Source organism: Heliangelus exortis, chromosome 10, assembly GCF_036169615.1.
Source record: "Heliangelus exortis chromosome 10, bHelExo1.hap1, whole genome shotgun sequence".
Lineage (NCBI taxonomy): Eukaryota > Metazoa > Chordata > Aves > Apodiformes > Trochilidae > Heliangelus > Heliangelus exortis.
In genome coordinates this window covers 22,585,947-22,613,061 of record NC_092431.1, presented here as the reverse complement: position 1 = coordinate 22,613,061, position 27,115 = coordinate 22,585,947, and the positions used below count along the sequence as shown (strand labels likewise).

General features: G+C 35.7%; 1 protein-coding gene across 4 annotated transcripts in view; it reads right to left on the bottom strand.

Annotated features, from left to right (window-relative positions):
• PRDM5 (PR/SET domain 5) overlaps positions 1–27,115 on the bottom strand; it is a 60,870-nt gene that overhangs the window by 20,485 nt on the left and 13,270 nt on the right. For 2 of the 4 annotated variants that reach the window (XM_071753921.1, XM_071753923.1), the window contains 11 exons: positions 25,386–25,569; positions 24,505–24,679; positions 23,239–23,331; positions 22,835–22,956; positions 20,490–20,569; positions 13,823–13,907; positions 12,399–12,556; positions 8,421–8,507; positions 6,885–6,978; positions 5,044–5,204; positions 4,071–4,164 (listed from right to left, as the gene is read on the bottom strand). In XM_071753921.1, coding sequence (XP_071610022.1) covers positions 4,071–4,164; positions 5,044–5,204; positions 6,885–6,978; positions 8,421–8,507; positions 12,399–12,556; positions 13,823–13,907; positions 20,490–20,569; positions 22,835–22,956; positions 23,239–23,331; positions 24,505–24,679; positions 25,386–25,569 — 1,333 coding nt within the window. Of the gene's footprint in view, positions 1–4,070; positions 4,165–5,043; positions 5,205–6,884; positions 6,979–8,420; positions 8,513–12,398; positions 12,557–13,822; positions 13,908–20,489; positions 20,570–22,834; positions 22,957–23,238; positions 23,332–24,504; positions 24,680–25,385; positions 25,570–27,115 lie in introns of all 4 variants that reach the window. The other 2 variants (XM_071753922.1, XM_071753924.1) reach the window with 2 other exon arrangements.

Sequence of the window (27,115 nt, the reverse complement as noted above, 5' to 3'; positions counted from 1 at the left end):
TAAAAAGCAAAATAATGCTATGCTTAACATACATTTGCATGTGTAAGCATTTTCTGGAAGACTTGTAGGGTCACAAGCAGTCCCTCACCAGTCCCTATGTAACAAAGTGCACCAAGGCCAGAAGTACATTTAAGACACTCAATTCACTTAACTAAAAAAAAAAAATTTATCAGCAAATATAAACAACCAGAGCAACAACTTTCATTGTTTCACAACTCAATGTTCTACATCTCAAGTGTGGAGGGCATTAGGATACAAGTAATTAGGAAAGCAACAGTAAAAATATCACCGATAAAATGTATTTGTGTATATCTTTATATATATATACATAGGCCCATACAAATACAGACACACACATTCAGCAATTAGAACATTTAAATACCTGTAAGACAACTGCAAACCTGCACAAACCACAGCCAGTCACTATTAATGCAAAGTTGCTTGAAACTTTTGGGAAGTAATTAACCTCCTGTCCCCCAGTTTTCAAGCCCAGAAGCAAACCATAGAATTTCTTCTGCAATTTATGAACAAGCCAAGGAATTTATATCACAGTCAGAGGATTCTTTTGCTGAATTAACCCTAGCTCCCTCTGACCCTAAGAAGTCATAAACCAAGCAGAGGGAGAATGTGCTATAGTGTTTCAGCTGACCCACAGAGTGCTATCTCTGTCATACCAAGGCTGGAAATCCAGATGATGAATTACAGAGCAATATGCTCGGTTCAGACGCAAACATCAACCCCTTCCCTCTATACATGCACATACAGACATCTTCACTCACCCCAAACCTTCTGCAAAAGGCCAAGTACTGTTAGGGTTCATTTGCAAAGTTTTACTCTAAAATAAAAGAGGGGAGAAATTCTCTTCAAAAGAACTCTGCCTGGATTTATTTTGTAAACACCAAGCAAAACCTCTTAATCCAAAGTAACTAATAAAACTAAACCTAGCTGAACATGTGCATAGAAAATGTGATAAGGCAAGCATCTGCACAAAGACCTCAAACCTAGTCAGCTGTAATCACTACGACACAAACGTCTTAGCAATATTTACACTTAGGGTATACTGCTTATTTGCACCAAAAGCTTCACCACAGCTGAAGGCTTATTCAAAAAGACAAATCAACTCTTGAAGATGGACAGTGTCTGATTGTTTCACTTCTAGCTCAGAATGAAAAGTGATTCTCTGAGGGCTTTGAAGGGCACAGCTCTGAATTAATTTGAAATTACAGAATTTAACAGATACTAAAAGCACACAGTATTCAACACTGCAATGTTCAGAAAAAAAACACTCAAACCTAAATAAGATACACTTATGTCTCCTTTGTTTGATAAACTGAAAACATTGTAGTACTCAAAAAAATCCCTGAAAATTGTCAAGGATTTTCACAACACGGTGAACTTTATTGCCAAAACCACCTCTCCAGAACCTAACTATGGCACTTCCTCACTAAACCTCACAAAAGGCATTTTGACATAACTTAGATATTTTTTTAAAACTGCAAGTCAAACTTAGTCATAACTCCCCTCTCTCCTTCTATTTTTCTTCTTTCACATTTCACTTCACAAAGAAATGGTCAGGAATCATAATGGGATGACATAAAAAAACCAACCTTGAAAATGTATTTCAGTTGATTCTCACAGTGGAGGTTGTGAAGCACAAAATTCTCCACCAAAAATGTGATAGAAACAATAGCAGCTAAACTGGAAGAGAACAGTATCAGTTTATTTATCACAGGTCATTATAACTTATTTTAGCAAGGTATCTTTCTGGAACTAATAACTCTCTTTAAAATGACTGCTTCTAGGTTTTTTAGGTAAAGAAAGAGGCTTTAGAAATTTCCCTCCTTCTTTGGTGCTGTTCTTTCATAAATTGTTTTTGCACTACATATTGCCATAACTCTAACCTATATCATTTCCTGGCAAGGAATCCACCATATTTAATCTACAAATGTACTGCAAATCTTCAGTGCCTTTCTACTTCAAGTACCCTCAAAATATCATAGTTTACTGTTCCTCGTGCAATAGTGGCTACAAATTTTGCACATCCCTTTAGTCAAGGTTAAAGGTCTGGTGCGTGGTTTCATGAAACTCACCTTAGCCTAACTCCTAAATTTAAGAAAGCCTGCTTGAGAGAACCAAAACATTAAACATAATTGGTAGCAGCACACGTGTGAAAAGCATTTTCATTCGTATAGCTATAAAGCATTTTTCCAAGAGCTAGCTGCACTATCAACTTGAAAAACTAGGGTCTTTCCACTCTGTGCAAACTGAGTATAACATCAATAGTACATTGAAAAAGTATCTAAAGCTTAAGGAAAGGGCCCGTGAAATAAGAAAAAAATAAAACAGAACACCATCTACTAAAGGCAATAAAGCACACTTGCCCTCAAAAAAAAAAATGGAATGTGAATTCAGAGATTTTAATGACGAATTACAGTAACATTTTGATATTCCTTTAAGCACTGGGAAAAAAAGTCCTAGTTTTCATGAGAGTCTAGTTTGCCAAAATATCAGAAGACTAAAAGGTAATGTAGTTCCTCACAGGATGGCAAGGTAAAGAATTATACATAATTAAAACACCAAAATAACTTCTTGAAATAAATTAACACAGATTAGAAAGTGTGGCAGTCATATTCCAAGAAGCTGAACTGATGTGCTAAGTGACTAACAGTACTATTAGACTGCTTCCTTTTATTCCTGTCTACATGATTTATTAAAGTACAGCCCAGGTGGGTAAGTCATTGGTCTTTCCAAACACCACAGATCCAGGGTTCCCTAAATCCTCATACCACATGCTCTATGAGTGTTGGAGTTTCTTTTTTCCTTTTCTTTGCATCTCCAGAAAGTCAAAAAAGGAAGAGCTTCTGGTACAGAAGACTGAAGAGAAAGTCAGGACACCTGAGATTTTGTAAGAACGGCTTTGAACAGAATTGATAACACGGAGTTGTAAAAGAAAGAACAAGAATAAACAGAAAGGATGGAGAGAACTTCTGCACTGCAATTCTGAGGATCGGCAGCTTTGACCTTCAGGGCCTGTTCTTTCTATGAGTATACAGTATATGCAAACCACCTGAGCAGAATGCATATACAGAGGCTTATACATATCTCATTTATGCAGCTGCTAGGAGGGATACATTTTCTAAACATGGAGATAAGTTAGTTTCAGCCTCTTATCCTGACTGCAGGGCCAGGACAAAAATTTTCTACTGCCTGTAGCAGTTAAGACCAAAAAATCACTAGATATTGAAATCTAGTAATATTAAGGTGGTCTTGACAAGCTGAAGTGATTAAGACTTTCCCAAACATAGTAGATACCAAAACAATTAAAAACAGCAGTTCTGTCATTTCTGTGAAAACCAAATTTACTTATAAAACATGAATGGAATGTCATAGGAAGGCTATTTGTTAACTGATGCTTTGTCTGCCAAAGGCAAACCTATGTTGGAAACACTATCACAAAAAAACCCTTTCAGTTGCCTGCCGCTTATGTGAATGAAAGCATAAGCTCATAAATTGAAACTTAAAAGCATGACAACATAAATAATATATTTTCAGTGTATTAAAAGAAGCACATACATAGCATGATAGGGAAACAGCAATGCAAGTGACTAACTTAGAGCCAGGAACATTAGGAGACCATCAGAATGAGTCAGATGTTGCAACAGAAAATAAAGTTTGAGTTAAAACATACTCTAGGTAGAACATTCTAATTTGGGTAACATATAGGTTATGATAAGGTCAGAAATTATATTATTATGAAATCAGGGTTTCAAAACACTTTAGCAGCCACAGAAAGGAATGAACTCATATTCATATAACTACTGAGATAGATAGATAGATAGATAGATAGATAGATAGATAGATAGATAGATAGATACAGACATATTCATACATAATTACAGAAAAGATTCTGGTATTACGGATTAAGAAGGTAAAATATCTGAAAAAGACGCTGTGTTAGGCCTACCTGTAAAATGTATTTCCATTTGTAGATAAACTAACTGTGGACATATTTATAGTTACTTATATATTTAGTAAGACTTCTTCGTTCATCACAATAAACAACAATGTACCTGTATGGCTTCGAATATGAACTCTCAGTGTTCCGTTGCTTGCAAACTTCTGTCCGCAATATGGGCAAATTTTCTCTTTTTCTCCTGTGTGAGTCTACATGGGTTACAGAGAAAGAGTACAGATGAGAGCTTCAGCATAGCTTTTTAACTTTATTGACACTGACCATTATTGTCTCAATTATAGTTTATACAATATCAGGAAGATATTCCAAGGACTTAGATATAGATGTTCTTTCAATTTTCCCCTAGAATTTCTAAACAAATCCCATTATTAATAGCAAAATAAACTGGCTCTTTCATTCTTAAGCTTACTATTTCCTAAATAGTTACTATTCAAAATGCCCAGTTAACCTTTGTCCTTGCAACACAGTAGGATAGGCAAGACCTTTACATATTTTAACTCAGTTTTAAATATAATTTTGGGTTGTAATGCACAATACTCACCATAGTAGCGTGCTTAAAATATTGTACCAAGTTACTCAGTTACAGTCAGTTTTATTATTGAAACTTTACACTCATACTTTATGGCAAATAATATATGATGTTTTTCAACAAACTCTCCTAATGGGCATTTGGTGGCAACACCTGAGCGTATTTTCCTCAGGTGACTTGTTCTTGAGTCAATTATTTTCCTCACATTTCTTTCCTTAATATAAACCTTATCTCAGTCCAAACTAGTGCTAATTCCATAGCAGAGATCAGTGGAAAGGAGCATGGTTAGAGCAATGCAAACAGTCCCATCCTGCCACATGCCTGATGTGTGGGTTACTTATACTAGATTTATACATAAACACCCTCTGCAAATTCTGCATGCCTCTAACAGCCTCACTATTGCAATAAGCATTTTAGTATGTTAAGCACCATAACAGCTTTCTACTGAAAAGCCAAAAATGCAGAAGCATCTGCGGACTTTGTTTAGTCACAAACCTAAGGACACAGAAGGAATAATAAGGATAGAACAGATTCTACTCACTTTTTTATGACTCTTCAGGACTGAAGGTGTCACAAAAGCTTTATCACAGAGATCACACTTGTATTTCTTATGCCCATCATGTACAACTTGAATATGAACATTTAACGTGTCCTTTCTTTTGAAAGTAGCATCACAGTGATCACACTTGAAGGTTCTCTCACCTTATAAAGAGAAAAACACAGTTTAAAGATACCAGATTTATTGTGAAAATACACTGATGCTTATTGTTTCAGAAAGATTAAAGCCACAATGACAAATGCTAAGCTGGGTCCTGATAACAGAAATAAAAGAAATATTACATCAGGTAAAAATGTAATTGGAAAACTAAGAAAGTAGAAAGTAATCATCACAACAATGTAGTGAGAAATATGTGATGAAACTCTCTAGCCATAGGGGAAATGGTAACGAGTGAAAATGGCTTCCAGTGAAACAAAGCACAGATTTTATCAGCATCTCCAGTAACAGACTCTCTTTATAGTAACAAACAAAAGATGAAATAGGCTTCATCTTTTGAAACTTAAATGGCAGCTTCCTGAATTTAACACAGTGTCACAATAAGAAATACTTGCTTTGAGTAACCTATCTCATTTGCATCAATAGTGGCAAACTCATGTGATAAAGATGAAGTGTTACAGCGATATTACTACTCAAACTCTGGTAATGCGGCTGAAAGTGATGGTAGAGTCCAGAGTAATGTTGCTAATGGTTTTACAATTCGATAATTTAGCTGGGAGAGGGAAGGAGACATTGTATTCTGAAAATCTGCATACATCTTCCAAGATAAAAAAAAAAAAAGACACATGATTCTTCAGAGAAGTCACTGTAATCAACCTTCATTTTGCCTCTACTATGAATGCAGAAGAGACTACCCTCTTCTATTTGCTAACATCTCAATTAAAATTACAAGTTAAACCTCTGCAACATGGCGTTCATTCAGAAATCCACAGTCTGAAGTGGAGATAAGGTGCCCATATGTCAAAAAGCTTCCCTGTTACATCACAAGAAATATCACCATAATCTAAGGACCATTCTCCACTTCTTATTCTTCAGAAGAGGTCTGATCCACTGCCTTCTCATCCATATCAGTATGATAGATTCATATAAACACAAACTACTTTTGCTAATGTAGCAATGATTAATGTGTAGAGGTGCACTTACTTTGCTATGGCTCATTAAAGAATAAAATCATCCCAGCCTTTAATATGCTGTTACATGGTTGTTTAACACTGATACTGCTTCTAACTGTTAAATCACTTTAGTCTTCATCTTGGGAACATGAGACTACACTGCTGAAAAAGTGAAGTCATTACTATTTTTACTAAAGTAACATGCAATTTTCTACTGCTTCAAAGAAAAAATATTCAATTTCTTTTAAAAGTTTCTTCTTCTAGGAACTTATAGGCTTCATGGATTTATTTTTAGGTAGTCATTTGTTTCTTTCTGTGTCTTTTAATAACTCCATGTCTGAAAAAAAACTGAGGAAAAATGCAAGAACAGAGAAAATTTTAACATATTGCCATGTCTTTTGAAGCAAGAAATATTTGTATCATTTCCATAAATTTACATTATCTCATCATGGTAAAAGACAAGACTCAACATTTATCGAGTTTCAGAAGGATTTATCCTTTTTATCTGAAAGTTTTGTTTGCTATAACTCCTATAATTTCCAGTGCTGCACTTCTACTGTGATTTGAAAAGATAAACTAACTCTCTGGGCTTAGAGCGGAATCTTTATATGTATTTAATATAGCCAGTTGCACACTGGAGCAAGGTGCCAGTGGTTTTCTCAGTCATATGCAAGAACTGAGGAAGTTAATTTTCCTCTCTGACTTAGCACTTACTGTTATGGATTAACAGATGTCTTTGTAGAGAGAACGGGGTTCGGAACAACGCTTTGCATTCCTCACACTGGAACGGTCTCTCTTCAGAATGGGTCTGGAGATGAAAGAACATGTCAGAAGAAAGGTTCAGGGAAATCAATTAGCTGTCATTACAGTAATTATAGCTAATTTTCTAGATTGGATTCAGGAGGGAATACCATAGCAATTTGAATCATCAGGGGGTGGAGACTTAAAACAATCATTGAGTCATTATCTAGAATCCTGAAAGTCAGCATAGCAGGTACTGAAAAAATTTACCTTGCCCATACTCAGAAGCATTACATAAGGTGTGCATGTAAAGAGAAACAAAAATATAGAATAACCAGGAAAAAATCTATAAGCTCAGTTGCATTATTTCATTAGTAGTAATACTGGCCTTAAATAGTTATTAATACAAACAAATGCTTTAAAAGTAAACACATGTACACAGATCCATTTATCTCAGTTACATCTGAATATAAAACTGCTCTGATTATCTTAAGATAGTATCTAAAATTTGACAAATAAAATTTCTCAAATCACGAGACTAGTCTTACATGTAATTGTTTCAACTTGTTGTATTAAAAATAAACTAAATTTAAAAAAAAACCCAAACCTACCATTTTTATTCACTGTTGAAAAATTTGTCATGGCAAAGAAACAGCCTTCAAGTCATAAATAAAACAAAAGACTAAGCTTGGATAAAACTCTCAAACTGCCAGTTGCTGAAGCAGATTTCTGAAGCTTGGGAAACATCCGGCTTCATTCTTCTTTTGTCAGTTTCAAAGCACTTTCCCTATTTCCTGATGTTATTAAGTACTGTCCCACTGTAGACAGTTAATTATCTAATACTATTTATTATCTTCCAAATTTCCTAGTATTTTTGCAAAGGAAAGCAAGTTTTTAAAGCATCAGTGTCTAAACATTCCATTAGCTCAAAGGACCTTAAGTAGAAGCTGCAGTGCCAAAAGGAAAAAGGGATGGACAGTGTTTTAGAATATCCACAGAACAGCGTAAATGAGCATATTTTGTAGATTAAGGGTAAATACTAGCATAGTACATATTTATATTATCTACTGCTGCTCCTCCTAATACCACACAATATTTATAGCTATCCCTTAAACTATAGAGAAAAAAAAGTGACTGTGGGGAGCAAACCAGCATAACAATTTAGATGTAGACTGAGGGCCTTGAAGCTAGATTGATTTTAACATAAGTGTCCTCTTACATACCTACACAAGAGTACCAAAACATTAGAGCACGTGCAACGGTGTACAGAGGCTTTGGATTCAGAGTCAATTCCTTGACCTCAGCCTTTGTCATTTAAGGTAAAAAGGCAATTGGAACACGATCAGATGTGTGTAATATATCACACAGATTACATAAAATAGGCTGAATGTTTCAGTCCAGCTTCTACAGTTTTACATCACAGTCTGCATTAGCTGAAACCCTGCTTGGCAGGCTCAGCCATCAGGCCAAGGATTGACAGGACATGAAGAGACTGAACTACCTTCTCACCTCAATAGGTGGTTCCTCCAGAACAGGGTTGAGACATATTGATGAGACACTGTGGGGAAGCTCGCAGTGCTGCTGTCTGTGCTGTACCTGTTCTGTGGATAAATAGAAGGGTTCAGTCTCTAGGGCTGTCAATCTGGCACCTTTCACGAGCGCAAAATTCATGTTGTTTATACAAAAAATGCCATTTTAGAACACTCACCATTTGAGTGATAGCTCTGAAAAGCACAGTGATTTGTACAGAATTCCTTCTTAGCATCTCCTTGACAGTTCTCATCTTTTTATCAATATACAACTATTCATCTGTACATCTTAACTTCACTACAAAGAAAAACACCTAACTAGGCTACCCACATGCTAGAGTACACAGATCATGTGCCTCTTTTGTGAATGGTTCAGAAACAAGCCAGATCTATTATAAAAAGCCATGCAAATCTTAAAGGGGAGAGGTATCCCCTAAACAGGCACATAATACTGTCCTTTTCTCCTACTAATAGGTTCCAGATCAGAGATGGCTTCCCTTCAGTCAGAGCAGGGGACAGTGATACAATCAAAGCAACTGAGAATGGGCTCTTATGGAACATTTCATGGCATGTTTTCCATTTGTGGAGGCTTAAACCCAGCCAACTACTTATTTCCAACAGAGAAACTGGGGAAATACAGTTGTTTCAATTTATTATGCTTCACAGAACCAAATAACCCTGGATTAACCATAAACCCTCTAAAATCCTACGTCTGTTGACCTATTTCTGCTCATATTTCTGTCATATCTTCATATTTTATTCTCTGAACTCACCCTCTTGTACATAGCAACAGAGAAGAACAAACAAAAACTTCACTTTCTCCTGTATGGAAAGAATCTGCATTATACAGCACAGAAGATGCATCTTCATCCAATCTAACCTGGATTAAAGGTGACTACATTTATCTGTAGCATAGGCCAATACTACCTTCGCCTCTTACCTTCAGACACCATTCCCTTCCCTTCCCAAAAAATGAACCATATTCATCATATGATCTTAAGCTCAGACTTAGTCAAAAAGTGTGAGCTTTTTCAAAATAACCTGAGCCTGTTCCATTGTTGCATAACAGTTCCCAGTACTGACATTTCCAAAAAAGTGACAAAGCAAGCTTGCACATGTACCCACACAGACCACTGTAGTACTTGTACACATAAGTAGCCCATCAGAAAGGTACCAGAAGAAGATCAAGAGTTCCTCCCTCTCAAATCTGAGGTTCATATCACAGTGCACCACTGAACAGACCAAATTAGCAGCTCTGCTGTCTCTCTCAGAGAAATCCCCTGAAATGTGAGGAACTCAATGGCCCAACATTCACTCACATCTGAAAGATGTTTAAAAGCATGTGTTGTGGGAGCCATTTTTATTCTAATACTTCCAACAGAAAATCAAATTAAATGATCCCCACAAAGGAATCACAGAAACAGCAATAAGTTTTGGTGTGAAACACAAAACACAAATCCAAAGGCACAAAATGCATATGTATCCTGTTCCCTATAAACAAAAAGCGTTTAGCTCTGCTGCAAAACCCAAAGAGCTTTTTCAAGCATGTTGTTATCAAACATGTAAGCATGTTTTCTGTTAAATGCTGTGGATTTAAGTGTTTTTAACTACCATACCCATCATTCCTACTGCAGGTTTCTAAGGTCCCTGCTATTAGCACAGGAACTGCACCCTGGAACTCAAAAAAAAAGCACTGTGAAATTAATCAGAGACAAACATTTCTTCCTCCAAAAGAAAATGAAACTCAGGAGGTCTTACAGCAATACACACCTAAAGAATAAGTAAAAACCTGAACTCAAGAAATACACAGAAGCATGATACACAGTGAAAGTTTAAATTTCTAGTTACTGGATTGACATTCCTGTGAACAAGCAGAACTATCATCTTCTTCCCCTAGTTGTACTGCAGTTCTCCCAAAATCATAGCACTTGGCTATTTTGGCATCCCAAACTCCCTGACACGCTTGACTCACACCTTACACTTAGTTTTGCGCGTACACACCCATATTCTCCTCTCCCTTATCTGCTAGTCCTCCTTCTTTACACTGTTGTCTCAGTGGAGGCATGTCTTAAAAAATCAATTCAGGATATCTGTGTCAGCCTCCTACCTCTCATGCTCATCTCTTCAGTTAGTAAGTGAAATTAAGAGCCCTAAATGTGGATGCATGAATATTCACACCATTGGGGTAAACTTCACGTAAACACTGGAATAAGCTTCTCCCAGCTTCTTACAGAGGACAGGGTTGACTTACAGCCAGTAGTATGTGCAAAGGTTCAGGTAATAAGTTTTCCAACATGTTTTAGAAATTATGGGAGAATTAAGTACTCACTAAATTTATCTAAATATTTCCCTATGAAGTAGAGCCTCTTATCCTTGCCTATGTTAATGGTGCTCCTGCTTTAAATGCAGAATTGGGTCAAAGTGTTTTCTCACTCATACTTAATCCTCAAGTCTATTTTCAGCCCAAACTTCCTACCAATCATCATCTGCAAATTAACAAAACAAAACATGTAAAAAGTATTCATTTATGATACAGAAGTATCTTTCCAGGTAGCATTTTATACATTTTGTCTTAAAATAAATCCAGTGTGTGAGATTCTGCCCCATTTTCTTAATCAAGTCTGAAGCATAAGATATAATCACAGCATATATGAGAGCTAATCTTGTCCTTCAGCAGGCTTCTGCATGCTGTTTTAGACAGTCATCACCATTTCATCTGGTGAGAGGCATTATTATTACTCTAATATGATTTATGGCTGAAAGTGCAAGAGATAATGCAAAGATCCTGTGCCAAATTCCCAGATGGCATATTAGATGAGCCAAACTGCAGAAGACTTGTAAGCATGGGTATATCAGTTTCATCGAAAGGGGAGAGAGAGGGGCAGTGGTTTTTTTAAACAGTAAAGAAAAAAGAGCTCCAAAAAAAAGAAAATGTAAAGAAAAAGAGTTCCAAATCCTGGGCAAAGAAACAGACAGATATTTTGTTTTCCCTTTTTCTACAGTCTTTTAATACTGAAACAGCAGTCATGGATATAGCCTTCCCATTAAAAATGCAACGCCAAGTTAAAAATCATGGAATCACAGAACATCAAGGGCTGGGAAGAGACTTCTGAAAATTGAGTCCAAGCGCCTTGTCATAGCAGGACCAAAACCAAGGCAGGTTAACTCAGAAATGCACCTAGACAGGTCTTGAAATTCTCCCGAGAAGGAAATTCCACAACCTTTTTGGGGAGCCTGTTCCAGGGCTCTGTAGCCCTTACAGTAAAGAAATTCTTCCTTGTGTTAAGGTGGAACCTACTGTGCTTTATCATTAATTCGTTGCCTTTCACCCTATCACAGGACACAAGGGAGAAGAGGTTGAATAATGACAGGCATCACCAAATAAAAGCGTAGTAGACTTGAGTAGACTTCAACCAACTGAAGCAGAGCATCCTTTCATGAGCCTACTTTTTCAGGGAAATTTTCTTCTGATATTGTTATGTGTGAATGCTCCTCAGTGCAAAGCCAATTTAGTTTGAAAGCATCTGCTGATAAGACAATGACTGCAAAAGGATTACATGTAGTTTTATTCAAATATGGCATTAAAAAACCTAAATTTTAAGACATTTTGGTCACATTTTTAACTTGATAACCTAATACTTAAAAAAACACTAAAAAAAAAAAGGAAAAAAAACCAAACAGAAAAGTCAGCTTGCGGGGTTTTTTGATGCTTTTAACCAAGCAACTCTGAGTTCTTTTTGCTTGTTTAATTTTTTTGTTTGTTTGTTTTTTACCCAAATTCATTTAGCAGTTCGATACTTTGGATATAACAAAGAACACTAAAAAAATACATTCTCCAATACTTTAATCCCATGTTTATAAGCATGCCAGAGCTTAATGATGAACCACTTAAAAGAAAAAAAAAATCTGCAAAAGTGAGGCTGGCAGACCTGTAAACAACAACAGCAGAGTGCTTTACCTTCTTGTGATTCTTGTAAACATTTCTGTGAGCAAATCCCTTTCCACAAAGCTTGCATTTATAAGGTTTATCTTCACTGTGTATTATTTTGTGTGCAGTCACTTGATCAAGTCGTTTGAAGGACTTATTGCAAACCTCGCAGGTGTAGGGGCGTTTTTCTGCAGAAAATGAGTGGGGGACATTTAATCTCCTGTTTATACAGGGGGGAGAAGATGAAAGGCAGAGACAGTCATCTCCTCAGAGAGATTTTTGCAATTAAGTCAACCCAATTAAGATTAAACCAATTAGAAAGACATCTAATGCCCTTTATGTTAGACAGTTAAGTCACTTCACAAAAGATGAGCCATGGTGCATCTCAAGAAATTGGCACATTCTTTGCAATAATCATTGCTAAAACTAAATTGTGATTAATTAGCTTAAATCAAAAGAGACTTACTTCAAAGAGGAAAAGTCTGTTTCCAGATTACAAATGGGAAACAGGGCACGACAGTTTAAATGTTTTAAAACCGTAATTAACAATATACATACTAGCTTCCAAAACCAAAAGGTCTTATCCAAAAAGCCTTTATGCTTCAACTGATGACTGCAACCTAACTACATCAAAACTCATACAAAAGTGTCAAAAGAAAGCCAGGAGCCTCTGAGATACAGATAATTTTACAAGAAATGAACTTCTGGTGTAGACTGATACCAAGAAAATAGTTAAATTATAAGCCTGGGCAACTGTAAAAACCTGCATTTTTAAAATGCTAATGTATTTGATAGAACAACATTTGTGTTTCCATTGTGATGTGATGTTTCTAATCACTGGTGAAAGACAAACACTGGACTGCAGCGATCAGAAATCCTAGCATAGCCAATTTGTGTCACACTGCCAAACCTATGGACAGGCTCCTCCTTGCTCACAGTAACCTGTTCTGGCCGAGGACAGGCACAATGAAAGTGTGGTCTATGAAATGTGCGGAGCATGAGCTGTGTAGCTCTGACGGGAAACTACGGACACAAGTCAACTACTGTTTACATGCATACATGAATGACTTTGTCTTTTTATCACAGATCTGTCTGACAGCATACCCCATCTCCCATCCTATTCAACATGAAATTTCAACCACCAGTTTTTCACCCCCTCTATCAACCAGGTAGCAATCTTTTGCCTCATTCCAGACATCATCTACTGCAGACTGCAAGAAAAAACAGCGTTACAAGGCAGCAACAGGAAGGTGACTATAGCATTACACTTTGATTTTTGAAAGGCTTAAAAAGGATAAGTTAGACAGTTTCTTTGGAACATGAAAAGTGTTAGAACAGCTCAGGACAGCACAGAATTCATCAAGCTTTCTATAAGAAACTGACGCAGGGAAAATTCAATACACATCAAATATATACACACATTTATGTAGGCTTTTATTATTTTTGTACGCTACCTGAATGAGTGATCATATGGCGTTTTAGCTGGTTAGCTGAAATAAATTTCTTGTCACATTCTTGACACTCAAATATCTCATGGACCTGCAAAATGAGCATTTAATAATTAAATGCATCTCAAACAAGATCACAAATCTTAAATATGTAGGAATTCTCTAACAGATTTTAACTATTTCTTAGCCAGTAGCTATACTAATACTCACAAATATTATGTAATTTGCACCTTGCTAGTCCCTTTATGAACAATATCTCTCAAAAAAATAAGTATACATAATTGCAAACAAAAAACTATCACCAGAAACACAGGGTATGGAAATTTAAACTATCAGATCCATTTAAGATATCATTATACCTATATTAATCCTCTATTCACAGCTAAACTATATCAGGTGCTCTCTTCTCCTGATGACCCCACCCCAGCCAAGAAGGGGAATAAGGAAAAGGAGAGGAGATCCATGGGTTGAAATGAAAACAGATTTCATGACATAGCAAAATTAATACTAACACCAACATAAGTATACAGGGTTATACTCAGGCCAGCCTCTGGGAGCAGGAGGGGAAGGAGCCCCAGCAAGAGTAGCTCCCTGTCCGCAGCATACCTTTCTCCTTTATGATGAGGGTGAGGTTTATGGTCTGGGATACACCTGGTAGTCAGCTTGGGGCAGCTGCCCTCACTTAAGCTCCCAGCTGACTGGATATTGCCCTCATGACTGGCCTGTAATTATGTCCCAGGGAAACCAGGACACAATATTACTAAAGCATTAAAAATACAAATGCAGAATACCTTTGCAGAACATTTCTGTCTAGTTAATAAGATGTAAATACAAATTACACAGGAACTACTTCATAGCTGCTTTAAGAATTTTAAAAAAAAAGTACTTTCAAACTCCTTCAGGATTGTTTGTCTTAAAAGCTTTCTGAGGCAAGACAGTGGAGAGGCTGCAGTGTCTCAAACTGCAAATGCAGAAAGCATCAGCAGGACTGTCATCACAGCACATAGCATTATCAAGGATTAAACACTGGAAGAACTGAAGAGACAGTTGAGAGCTGCAACTTATGAAACTCAAAAAAAAACCAAAAACCAAAATAAAACAAAGCAAAACCCTGTGTTATTTATTGTACCCCAAAATCATACATATGAACCCCAAAACATACATATTTCTTTGCCTATCAAGATTACCATTCATGTTCGGCTCTGTATTGCATTTATTATCAGCAGCATACCCTCAACCTAGTTACAGTGCAGTCCATCTTTTTGGAACCACAGCCTCAGACAGCAAAACTTCTGGGCAGAGATCACTTTTCATAAAGTTTTTTGGGGGCACTCTATAGACCTTCTGTAGGAGAATGTAGCAGCTAAAAATTATAAATAGTGAAACTCTGATACAATACTTAATGAAAAATATTTGAGGACAGCATAGTAAAGAAGATCAACTAAGACTTCCACTTCCAACAAACAAAGCCAGAGATCCTGTTTAAGTATTCTGCCTCACCATATTTTTATGCTGCAACTCATAAAGGAACTTTAAAAGAAATTAAAATGTTCTAATAATCTAAAAAGTGGTTGTGCCATTTCCTACAATCTCTGCAAACTTGCACACTTTGCAAAGTGATGCTTAATGAAAACCTCAGACAAAATCAGGTAGTAAACTCATGCGAAGATCATTCCTTCTAAATATTCTGTTATTCAGACACATTTCAGACTAATTTCTGTGGCATGCACACATGAGCTGGTACTCCATCCTTTCCCAAAAGATTAAAAATTTTACTTAGGTTGTAGACTAAAGTTTACATAATTCTGCAAACTGAATTCCCCCTCCATCCTAATTATTTGGAATAACTTGTAAGGTATTTTAAAACATAACATTTAATACACTAGAACCCAGACTTTAATGCTTACAAATGTCTGATTTCAACTTAGGAGTGTTGTTTAATAAACAGTCTCATTGAATACATTTGTGTCAAAGCAGATACTTCTGTGCACGCGCATTAAAAAGCTACAGCTATCAAACCTATATTCGATAGCTGATATCCTTCAATCAAGTCTTTAGAATCAGACGGATTTATGTGTACATGTATTACATATCGGTAGCTATCAAGCATATATTCTATAGCTTTAATCAGTTCTTTGGAAAAGTGAGCAATTACATGGCAATAGCATTAATAAAATATAGCATTTTTTAAATGAATAATGATATTCAAACAGATTTTAACTTTAAGAAAACTTGTCAAGTAACATGCTCTAGGAGTATACAAGCTGTAATACCACAGACAATAGTTCATGCAATGATTTATTTGTATAACAAAACTAGTCTCAGTCGGGGGCAGTAACAACTATCAGCACAGACATCTGTTAAATTAAATTCAGAACATAAAATTATTTCATAGGTATTTCAAAAACTACACCTTCAGATAACAACTTCCTATGTGTTATATTAAACACCAAGCATCTGAGCAACATTGATATCTGCTCAGATGAATACATTCCTTCACTTACAGGTCTACCTTGAAATTTTAAAAAGGTGATTCCAAACAGATTTTGTGGGGGTGAAACTGAGCTAAAACTTTGAAGATACAAGTAATTCATGACCAGATTTTCCAAAAACTATTTGGAATTTCTATCTATCACTCTAAGAACTGAATGAAACTGTCTGATGGAAAGCAGAGCTTTGAGAGAACAATGATATGAGAATATTGCATCCAAATAAAATTGTTAAATGTTACTGTCAATTTTAAAGTGGTGGTCAAAATTTGGTTCTCTCTGCCTTTCTATGGCTTTTGTAGAGACTGCAAAAGATAAAGATTTCTCCCACTCGAACAAAAAGGGCAGAATAAAAACCAACACAGAGATGATTGAAACTGGCAGGTGAAAAAAAAGGCAGAGAGGAAGTCACAGATTATGTTTAAGAGTGACCCTCCTCGTCACAATTTTACAGGAAGTGCAGCTCTAGACTAAAAGTTAAGAAAGAATAAAGGTTTTATCATAAAAAAACCCCCACTCATATCGATCTCTTATATCGAATGATTAGTAGGATCCTTCTTGGTTCTGTCATTTTCTCTCCAGCAGACTGAGCTATAGCATGCCTCTTGGAATATTACAGACTCATGTAAGAAATCCACTAAGACACACAGAAGGGCAATGACACAAAGTACTCTTACCAGCAAAGCACAAACCTGTATTTCCTTCAAGCACTTGTTCAGGCCAAAACAAGCTTTACTCTCTTGCACTCAAAGGTGCCCTTAATCTTCTTTCTTAACAGTAGAATTAGCTGCTTTCCCATTGAAAACACCTGCCTACAACATGAGTCAGAAACTCACCCCATAGCTGTAGAGCCAGGAAGATACATACTCTGTCCCACTCTTCCTCTAAATACTGAAAGTATAGAACAATCAATTCTCCCTGCATCATCCTAGGAAAATAAATAAGCAACAGTGGTATTTTGTTTGAATCATTCTTTCCACTTAAAGAACAGAACAGCCTCAGTGAAGGGGCCTGGCAACCTGTACTATTCACATTCATATGCTTACTCTCAAGTTTAAGTTTCTGTGAGAAATTAAAATCAAAAACATGAGACCTATATTCAAAGGTACAAAAGGAACCCTTTACCAAGAACATGCATCAATGAAGTCAATTCACTTGCTTGCTCACTATAATCGCTGCTGAATGACTGAATTTTCCATTTACTTAAACCGCAAAACTTGATATCAGAATATAATTCAGATGGTGTTTCATTTGCTGTGGCAGTAGAGATCACAAACCTGCCAAAAGGCAATTTTACAATAAATTTCTTAATTTTATTACCCAGTCTTCTGTGAGCTCCTGTAGAGCATTTCCTGAATTGCATTTGCTCAGAGATAATTTTTATACTACCATATCACTCAGCAGCCCAAATTATGGACTACTATAAATATCAGATAGAATGATGTCATTTAACAACTGGAGGATAGGGCAAAAGAAAGCAGGTGGTAATAGACAGAATGTAAAATAAAAACACACTGATCGCCACTAAAAAGGTAGTAGTATCAGTGGATCAATATCAGAACTTGTTTAAGGTTTGTAGGAATCATGCAGAAGGTGAGCTGGATTATAGTAAGTAGTTTTGAAAATAAAATCAAAATTGTAGATGAGACTATTCTAGGTAGACCTATAATCACTAAGACAAGATCAGAATCCAAAATTATTTCCATACACTGAATGAAGCTTGAAAACACTCAGTACTTAGAAATGGGAAATTAAATGCACAAATGCTACATGATGACCAACAGTTTACATTGCACCACTACAGAAAACATTATTTCCATACAAAATAAGAATGAGATTGATACTGCTGTCAGAAAGCTCTGTCACTCTGATATGTACTTATATAAGACATGCTGCTCTTTTTGTTTAGACAGCAGACCTTAAGAAGCACATAGGTGCAAAAGAGAGAATCGACAAGAAAAAGAGCTTACTAAAAGAAAAAGTTTTTTTGAAAAACAGATGGGTGAAGCAAGGTTGAGATAGCTGTGCTTGTACAGTCTAGGAATTGCAAATGGAGTTCATAACAACTTTGCAATTGCTACTTATTATAAAGATGACAGCAGTGAATTTTTCTTAGCCTTCTCTCAGATAGGGAAAAGAGCAATTGACACAATTTGAAGTGAAGAAGATATAAGTAGGACATCAGAAAAACAAAACAAAACAAAAACCAACAGTGACTGAAAAACACATTACAAAAAGTCGATGGCAGTGAAGCTGAAAATCAAAATACAAAAGGTATCTATGGAGATAGCAGAATTTTCTTTAGTGGAACTTTTCAGGAGATGAGACAGCATATATCTAAGATGACTCAGATACATGTTTACTCCTCTCTACAAAATACAAAGGGTTAGAAAACCTCCTGAGGTCTATTCCAGCCCTGTATTTCATTGAATTGAATTTCATTGAATTGCCACCAAAAATTAGCATGGTATAAGCAACAGTCTGGAAGATACAAAGGGAAGACTAAGGGACAGAAGATGATTTCAGAAAAGATGGGGATTATTTTACACATTCAAGAAACAAACAATCTGTAAGACACACAAAGCTAAAAATTATTTTAAATCAAAGACCTCACGAAAACTAAAGATCTTAATTACTCTGTCTTCAGAGAATGAACAGATGTCTTTATCTCCCCTATATGTACAACCTCTGCACCTTCTTTCTCTGTGTCAGATTTTCTCTATCTGTTGTTTGGGTTATGTTTTACCTTTACTTTTATTTCTTGACATTGACAGGATATGGGTGAAAAAAAAGGATCTCTTCTCCCTGTTTCACCTATTCTTCTCTTACTGTTTTTGTATATATTTTTGGCAATGTTGGTAATGGATTTCCCCCTACCTTCTACAAAAACAGAATAATTCAGGTAAACAGAAGGCATGTGTCCTGCTTGCCATTTCCTTCACTGTCTGACATAGGTATGTGAATCTAAATACCTCTTTTCTGGATGTCTTAAAAGATGAGCCAACTGAGAAGAGGAAATAAGGAAGTTTTATGCACAAAATCTTCATGGTGATTCTTAAGATGAATGAGTGCTCAACTGACCAACCATCAATGCAGCTTGAAAAGCTTGCTAGCGTGTCATAGCATCTGCACAATTACAACTATTGAAACAAACCAACCATTTTTTAAAAAAATGGACACATAAACATGATATTTTGCATATTCAGAGCCACCATAAGGTGCATTGATATGTAAAAACTAATTACATGCAGTAATGAAGACCATTATTTGGTCTGAGGTATAATTAATTATAGCTTAATTATATAAGACAAGAAATGCAGGGCATAGTAACACAAGCAAGAAGAAAAACAAATTAAAAAGGAGGGGCCCCACCATTCCCTTTGCAACAACATATTTTAATTGATATAATCTACATCCTCAATGGGCACATGTTATAGCCGGGGCATTATTAAGACTTACAGTTAATCTGATAAACACTACAATGTAGCTTTTTGTCAAAAAAGAAGCTCCTGGGTTAGTGATTTATCAAATTAATCTTGCAGGGACTTCCTTTGGATAAAATGGATTCTGAATATCATATTCATAGTCCATCTCTATTTCTGTATGAACCCCCTTATTTCCAATAGATGCTTTTCAAACTGTTAACCTGTCTTGTTCTGGTTATAAAAGATTACATGCATAAACAAAAAGACCTTAAAAATCTGCTTTTGAGGAAGAAAATTTTTTTACTGCTGCATAACTAAATTACAAGTAACACCCTTACCAGTATATCAAGAAGTACTAAGAAAAACTGACTGCATTTTGTGCAAAAAACTGAAGGCTCATGAGCCTATTTTATTGTCTGGATATATTCTACCTCTACATAACACACCTTTACATTTAGCTTAATGTTTAAGGATGCTGAAGAACAGCAGACAACTTCGACTTAGTGTTGGAATGCATACACAACACAAGCAGAAACATCTTTGTATTTGATAAAAGATGCATTAAAACTTTAGGAAAATTTTTAGTTTAACAAATTGGGATTACAAAGTTTAAGGCCTGCAATAAAATACACTGGTTTTGTAACCATGTAAGAGACTACCTAAAGGTTTATAGTACAGCAGCTTTTAAGTTACCTAAGCACCAGTCTCATGTCTTAGTGAAGCCAGAGCCTGCTGTGGATTACTCTTCACCTTACTGACCTTTCGATGCTCTTGGAGATTTGCTGCTGAGGAACATTTCTTATTGCACACTGAACACAACAGCTTCTTCCTAGAATTTCCTGAAACAGAAACAAAGTATCACCACCATCTTAAAAAGGAAGGGCTAAGAAAGAACCTACATATTTCCACTGAGTATGTGACTGCACAGGTCATTTGGCTAAGATTTTTACATTTGTAAAAATATTCTTCAAAGTATTCCATATCAGGAGATCTCTGTGGGTGTCCAACAAACCACCTACTGCTGGTATGTAAATCAAGAAAACTAGAATAGTAAAGAAATAAAACCTTCAAACAAATGTTATCACACATCACCAAACCAATATGAAGAGCGTAATTCACAACAAAGAACAATTCACAACAAAAAACCTTCTAACTGAAAAGTTGATTTCTTACAGAAGTCAACACAGGAGTTAGTGCAGCAATGACAAAAAAAAAACCCTGAGTGAAGTTAAAAGCACCATTTCCCATTGTCCTTTTTTCAGAAAGCATTAAGCATTCCTCTATATAAAAGCAAGATATCATTAATGATCTTTAACTAAACAAGAAAGAAAATGTATTAGCATAATATTCTTAATTCAAATATCTAAAATGTAAATTACAAAACAAGCCGTAAGTCAGCTACCAGATACATCTTCCTTCCCATCTAACAGTTGTTTTTAAAAGTGACAGGAACATTTAATTGGGTTTATCTTTTATTTACCTTTTTGAAATTCATTTTAGTAATTCACAATGCTCCTTTATTATATGACAGAGCCTCAACAAACCTAATTCTTTATAATTGCATGCCCATGTATAAGGTATTTCCCAGTGCATGTAAAAAAAGTGTTCATATAACATTGAACAGTAAAAAGAATGGACACAGAATGAAAGAGGACTGCAATACTGCTTAGTCAAGCACTGAGGAAGTATGGGTCATAAATCTAATCATAAGATGCCTTCCAGATCAAATTTTCAGACTCTCAGCATTCTAGATTTCCTATTCTTTCTGTCTTTAAAAAGATTCCCATTATGTTGATTCTTCTTACAATATACCCTGTCAATTGATTGCTTCAGTACTTACATTTGTAGTATAAAAAGGTACTTAACCTCCCATGTGCATTTGCTGTTATAAAACTTCTTACAAATATTTACATATACACTGATATATACATAAATACAAGAATACACTTGTTAATAGATTTGCATAACAGGCAACAGCCATAACAATCATTTCTACTTTCCCTTGCCTCAAGGTAACACAAAGCAGGAAGGAATTGTAGTCGTAGGCCATTTTCCTTCCTGCACTAACACTGGCTGTTTCTGAGTCCCTGGTGGTAAAATAACAGCTCTGCTCCTTATGCAGACAGAGCAAAAATATTCTCCAGGCATCTGCTCTCAATCATAACTCGAGTGATCATTCAAAAGAATGCTGGAATTTGTACACCACTGCATAAATGACCAAAGCTAAGTCTAAACATGACAATATTCGTGAATTAAAAGAATGGTTACTGCTACTGAAAAAAGAGGAGGTAATTTTTATAAGAATTAATACTGAAGGGTTTCTGTACACTGTATGAATTTGGCAGAAGAGGAAATTTTATTAGAATGAAAATCTTACAAAGCATCTCAGTGCTGCCATCACCAATTAAAGCCTGTTTTCTTTCCACTCTGGTATTCTTCTGTCTCCACATACACTCAACTTCCACTGACACTGAGAGGGGATATACAGAGGGAGCAGAATGCCAGAACAGAGATCTGCATTTTGGACCCAGGCATAGTATTTTGCCCTTTCCTGAAAACAGAGTGAAGTTTGACTTAAAACTATTGATTCATAGTGTACAGATACAAAAACTCTAGTCCTAACAGGACTAGTGGATTGTCTGTTTGGCTTCCTGCATAACAGAGGCAGTACAACTTTTATGCAATACCTTCATCAAGCCTAATCATTTGTGAAGCATGTCTTCCAGAAAGACATCCCATTGTGTCCTAAAAATATCAAAAGATCACGAACTCACCACTTCCTGTAGCAGTTTGTGCCAGTGGCTGACTTTCCTTAGCACTTAAATATTTTGCCTTACCTACTATTCACCCAGTTTAAATTTCCCCAGAATCCCCTATTACATTTTCTGCAGTAGACTAATGATTCATCTAGTATACAGTAATTTCTGGCGGAGGGAGGAGAAACAGTTACTCTTGCAATTAGCTACTTCTTCATTTGTTTTTTTTACACAAATGAATCCATTAAAAAGAAAACTAAAGACAACATTTACTCTGATTTGCAAATTTAAGGCTAGGAACATGTTAGAGGGTTTTTTTCCCCAAAGAAACATTAAACTCTGTCTTACCACTGTGAACATTTTCTTTATGTTTTTTCAGGGCATCCTTACTCTTGAACCTCTTCCCGCAGCTATCTGCTTTGCATATGAATCTGGCATCCCTTCTGCATGCCTCTTTGTGCTGTTCATAACTACATGGAATAACCAGTAAAAAAAAAAAAACAAAAAAAAAACAAACCAAAGACATAAAGCAGTATCTACAGAAACCAGACATGCATTAAGTACTCTGAGCTTAACACATGCTGTACTGCAGAGCTCCAAGGCCACCACATGCATTACTTACAGCAAGTAGGAATGAAAGCATTTGACTCCTTTCACTTTTAGGATTCACATAAACTAACAAGCTTGAAAGCTAGCATGCAAAGGGAAGCCAGCAATGATATGACAGCAGTCCAGTAACTCAGACACAAAACCTCAATTCTGAGCTGAACGAAGTATTGCAAACAGAGCACTGAAAACTTCTTGTAGAGTCTCCTGGGCTGATATTCTCTGTACACTGAAGTACACTAAAGAAAAAAGGAAAAGAAAAAGAAAAGAGTAAATAAATAAATAATAAACACAGAGAACATTCTACACCTTACACACGCTTGCAGTAGCTAAAACATGTATTAAGCTCTACAAATCTTTAGGTAGGTGAGTAATCTATTTAACATGTGAATTTTTGAGGAATTTAGTGGGACTATTCAAATGCATGAAGAGCAAGAGTCAGGATCATACCCCTGTATCCTCAAACACAGATTAATCTTACTTTGCATGATGTAAAAATTTACTTAACTGGTTATATATAGCACAAATCCAGCTTCCACTTAGACTGAACAACTCTAAGTTGAAGAAAAATATTTAAGCGCCTCCACCAAACATTTGCTATGTAATTTTACTTCTTTCCAAAAAAGAGCACAGAGCTCAGGTAGAGTTTTCAATTCTAGGAAAGTTCACATGATTCACATAACTTGATGAAAAATAAATTTATTACAAAATTAGTCTTCAGTGCATTCTATGCAATATGTCTGTTTCTTTCACATAGGACAGTTAGATCAAATGTACTGTCTATAATCACATAAGCATCCAATGCAGTATCTTTAATTAGATGCATTAAAAAGTAACATTTTATTGCAAGCAAGAAGGTATATAAACCATGACGAAACCAGTTATGTTTTTGTACAAAAGTATAATTGAAAGGTATATGACTTTCATGACAAAAAAAAATTACACTAGCAAGGACAGTAAAAATGTGGTCTTAAATCTCACTTCTTCACTCTATTTGGGTTTTTTTTTTGCCATCATCCAAATATTTAATTAAGCAAATGTGAAGCATTGTTCTTCACTTTTTGGTCCGTCTAGAACACCAACTATTTTCTTCTAAATCTTACTTTAGTAGTATAACAGCACCCACACCTTAAAAATTACATCTCCTAAACTATTAATAATCCACTGATGAAGACCAACAGTTTAGCACCAAACAGCAGCTCTAATCTGGTCTACAGTGTATTATTCTAAAACACAAAAAGTAGCAACATATTTCCAATTCAAATTGAAATCTCCAATAAATACAAGAAATTAAAAGAATAACAGAATAAAGTAAAGGGTAAGAGTACAAATAACTAAGCCAAAAAAAGGAAATGATTGAATTAAATTGATTTAAATGATCTCTGAAAAAAAACAATCTTGTTTCTACTCACTGTCTTTGTAGAGCTTGCTTAACAGGGAATTTCTTCCCACAGTTTCGACACTTAAATTCCTTCTCCTCACTGGGTTTTTGGTGCAAAGTCTGAAGATGTTCCGCTAGAATCTCCTGGCTGGCAAAACTGGATTCACAGTATGGGCACACATGGTCCTGTTTACAGGTGAGGAGATCTACATGATTGGAAACAAAAAAAAAAAGTAAAGGAATGGTTTTCAATATTTTGGTTGCAATAAGAGAGACTCTTTGCCAGAAATACATGATGCAAAATGGCCTAATGAAATTCACAGAAGACATTGTCTCTTAATGTATTATGGACAGCCTATCTTGAGTGGATTACCATCAGCATTATTGAAAATGGATGCAAAGTATGAAGTTGGGTGTGACTTCAGCTGTTAGCCTAAATTACTCATCGACATTGTCTTTACTTTGGTAAAGATGCTGAGAATTCACCAGACAGCTCAGGTCACGTACCTTTCCTTAGCCATTTTTCCTTAGGATTGGCTGAACTGTTCTATGGAAGGCTTTATTTGTCTCCTTTCTAAGGCATAACCTAGCCCTGTCAGCAAAAATTTAGCTTTCATAAGACTGTGTCAGATTAAATGACTCCATCTATAGCTGAAAAATTAATGGCAACTTCTCATGAAATCCAAGTCCATCCACTCAGTCAGTAATTCACAGGAGTGGCTGCTTCTTACTAGGCAAAGTACCTCAACTTAAATCAAAATTAAAAAATGTAAAAATAATACAAGAGCTCAGACTAAACCTGAGGAGCCTTTTGGTTCCACAAGCCTACACAGTGCTGTCTTCTTTATTACTAATTTAAGTACTCAAATTATCCTAAATACATCCTCTCAAGTTATCTTACGTATTGCTCACCTGCAGTTTTTTCACCTACTGGATGTACTTCTTTTTTGTTGCCACTCTCTTCATCTTCCTGGATAGCAGTTACTTCCTCCTCCTCCTCCTCTTCTTCTTCCATGTCACTGTCTAAGTACCCGATCAAAAGTTCTGTGTCTGTTTCAATATCTTCCACAGCCAGATAGAAAATATTTTCCCCTTCCTGTTGCAAACAGTAAGTCAAAGCAATGAGTAATTATGTGAAAAAAAAAAAAAAAAGTAAAATCTAGAGACAACTAAGGAGCTCTGAAACAATATTAGCTCCCAACTATGGAAGGCTCCATTCCTTGGGGAGCCTAAGACTTCTTTCCCACTGTGGCTCCATGGATAAAACACCTCTGTATTGTGGTATTCTGGAAATATTCAGCTGACTCACCTTTGAGGCTTTTCCAATGTGCACCATCGCTTAGAACAAGGTGTTATAATTCTACTCTCCTGCCAGACTCTTTTTTATATTCTACTTCGTTATATATATACCATGTAATCATTCAGCTGCCTTAAGATTAGGAATTTTTTTTTTTTTTTGTCATATCCTGTATTACCAATTCTTCTGGATTTTTAAATTAATTTAGCTACTTGTCCAGCAATTAAACCTTTCTTTTTTCATAGCCACATGAACTTCCAAGTAATGATAAGGGAGCTAAAACAACTTTATTGATGTAATTCATAACTCCATAATCCATAACATCACTTTATCATCTTGGTGGCAAACAGACAACTCTCAACTAAAATTAAAGGGTATTGTTAATGGACACATTCCACTAATGTTTTGCCTGCTGATTTCATAAAATAAAGTTCTACTGCACCAAATGGCCCTAAACTTACTTATCATTAGAGACAAAGATTGTGAGACTAAAATACTAAAGGATTTGTGTGCCATATTGTTGTTTTTCTTAAAGGAATAGAGTTTTGGGATTTGCATCTCAATCTGCTAAAGTGAGATCAAACCCTGCAAAGAAATAGGCACATATTCAGCTTTTTTCAACACTAGTACCTGTTCATGTTATTTGCAAATAAACACTTATAAATATATATACCGACACAGCTTCAGGGTTGCTCACATACAATGCACAAGCTACTTTGGCAGCTGATACTTGATGGTAATTTAAAAAAAAAAAAAAACTGAGAAAAATTAGTACATTTGTGTTTATTTTTATACCTTTGCCTTCCCTATATTCTTCATAATTTTGTACATGCTGATCATGTTTATTCTGGTTTTCCCTGTAAATTTTCCAAATGTTTTTCTGTAGAAGCTTTTCTAGGACTAACACTCTTGACACATTTTTTTTTCTATTTAAAACATCCATTAACTTCAAGTGATCCTTTAGAAAGGCATGCAAAAAGCACTAAGCATACTTTAAGAAAGGTATAGCATTATGCAATACAGCATAACAGTTTCTTTCAATTTTATTTAAATAATCATTTTCATTATAAAAAAAAAACAAACACTGGTATACACTGGATACATACACAGAAGTTCAGGTCATTTTAGTGAGTGTTTAATTTAAAATATAATAATAAACACTAATTGTTCATGCTGCTCCCTCTCGTGAACTCTACTTTCCATTTGCTATCATGGACTATAATTTGCTATCCCACTGCCTATGACATACTCATCACTGATGCCTAGGACTGATGTCTGAGGAACTTTCATGTTTTCTACTATAAGCAGGACAATGAATCTTTTGATAGATTTTGGTATAGATGAG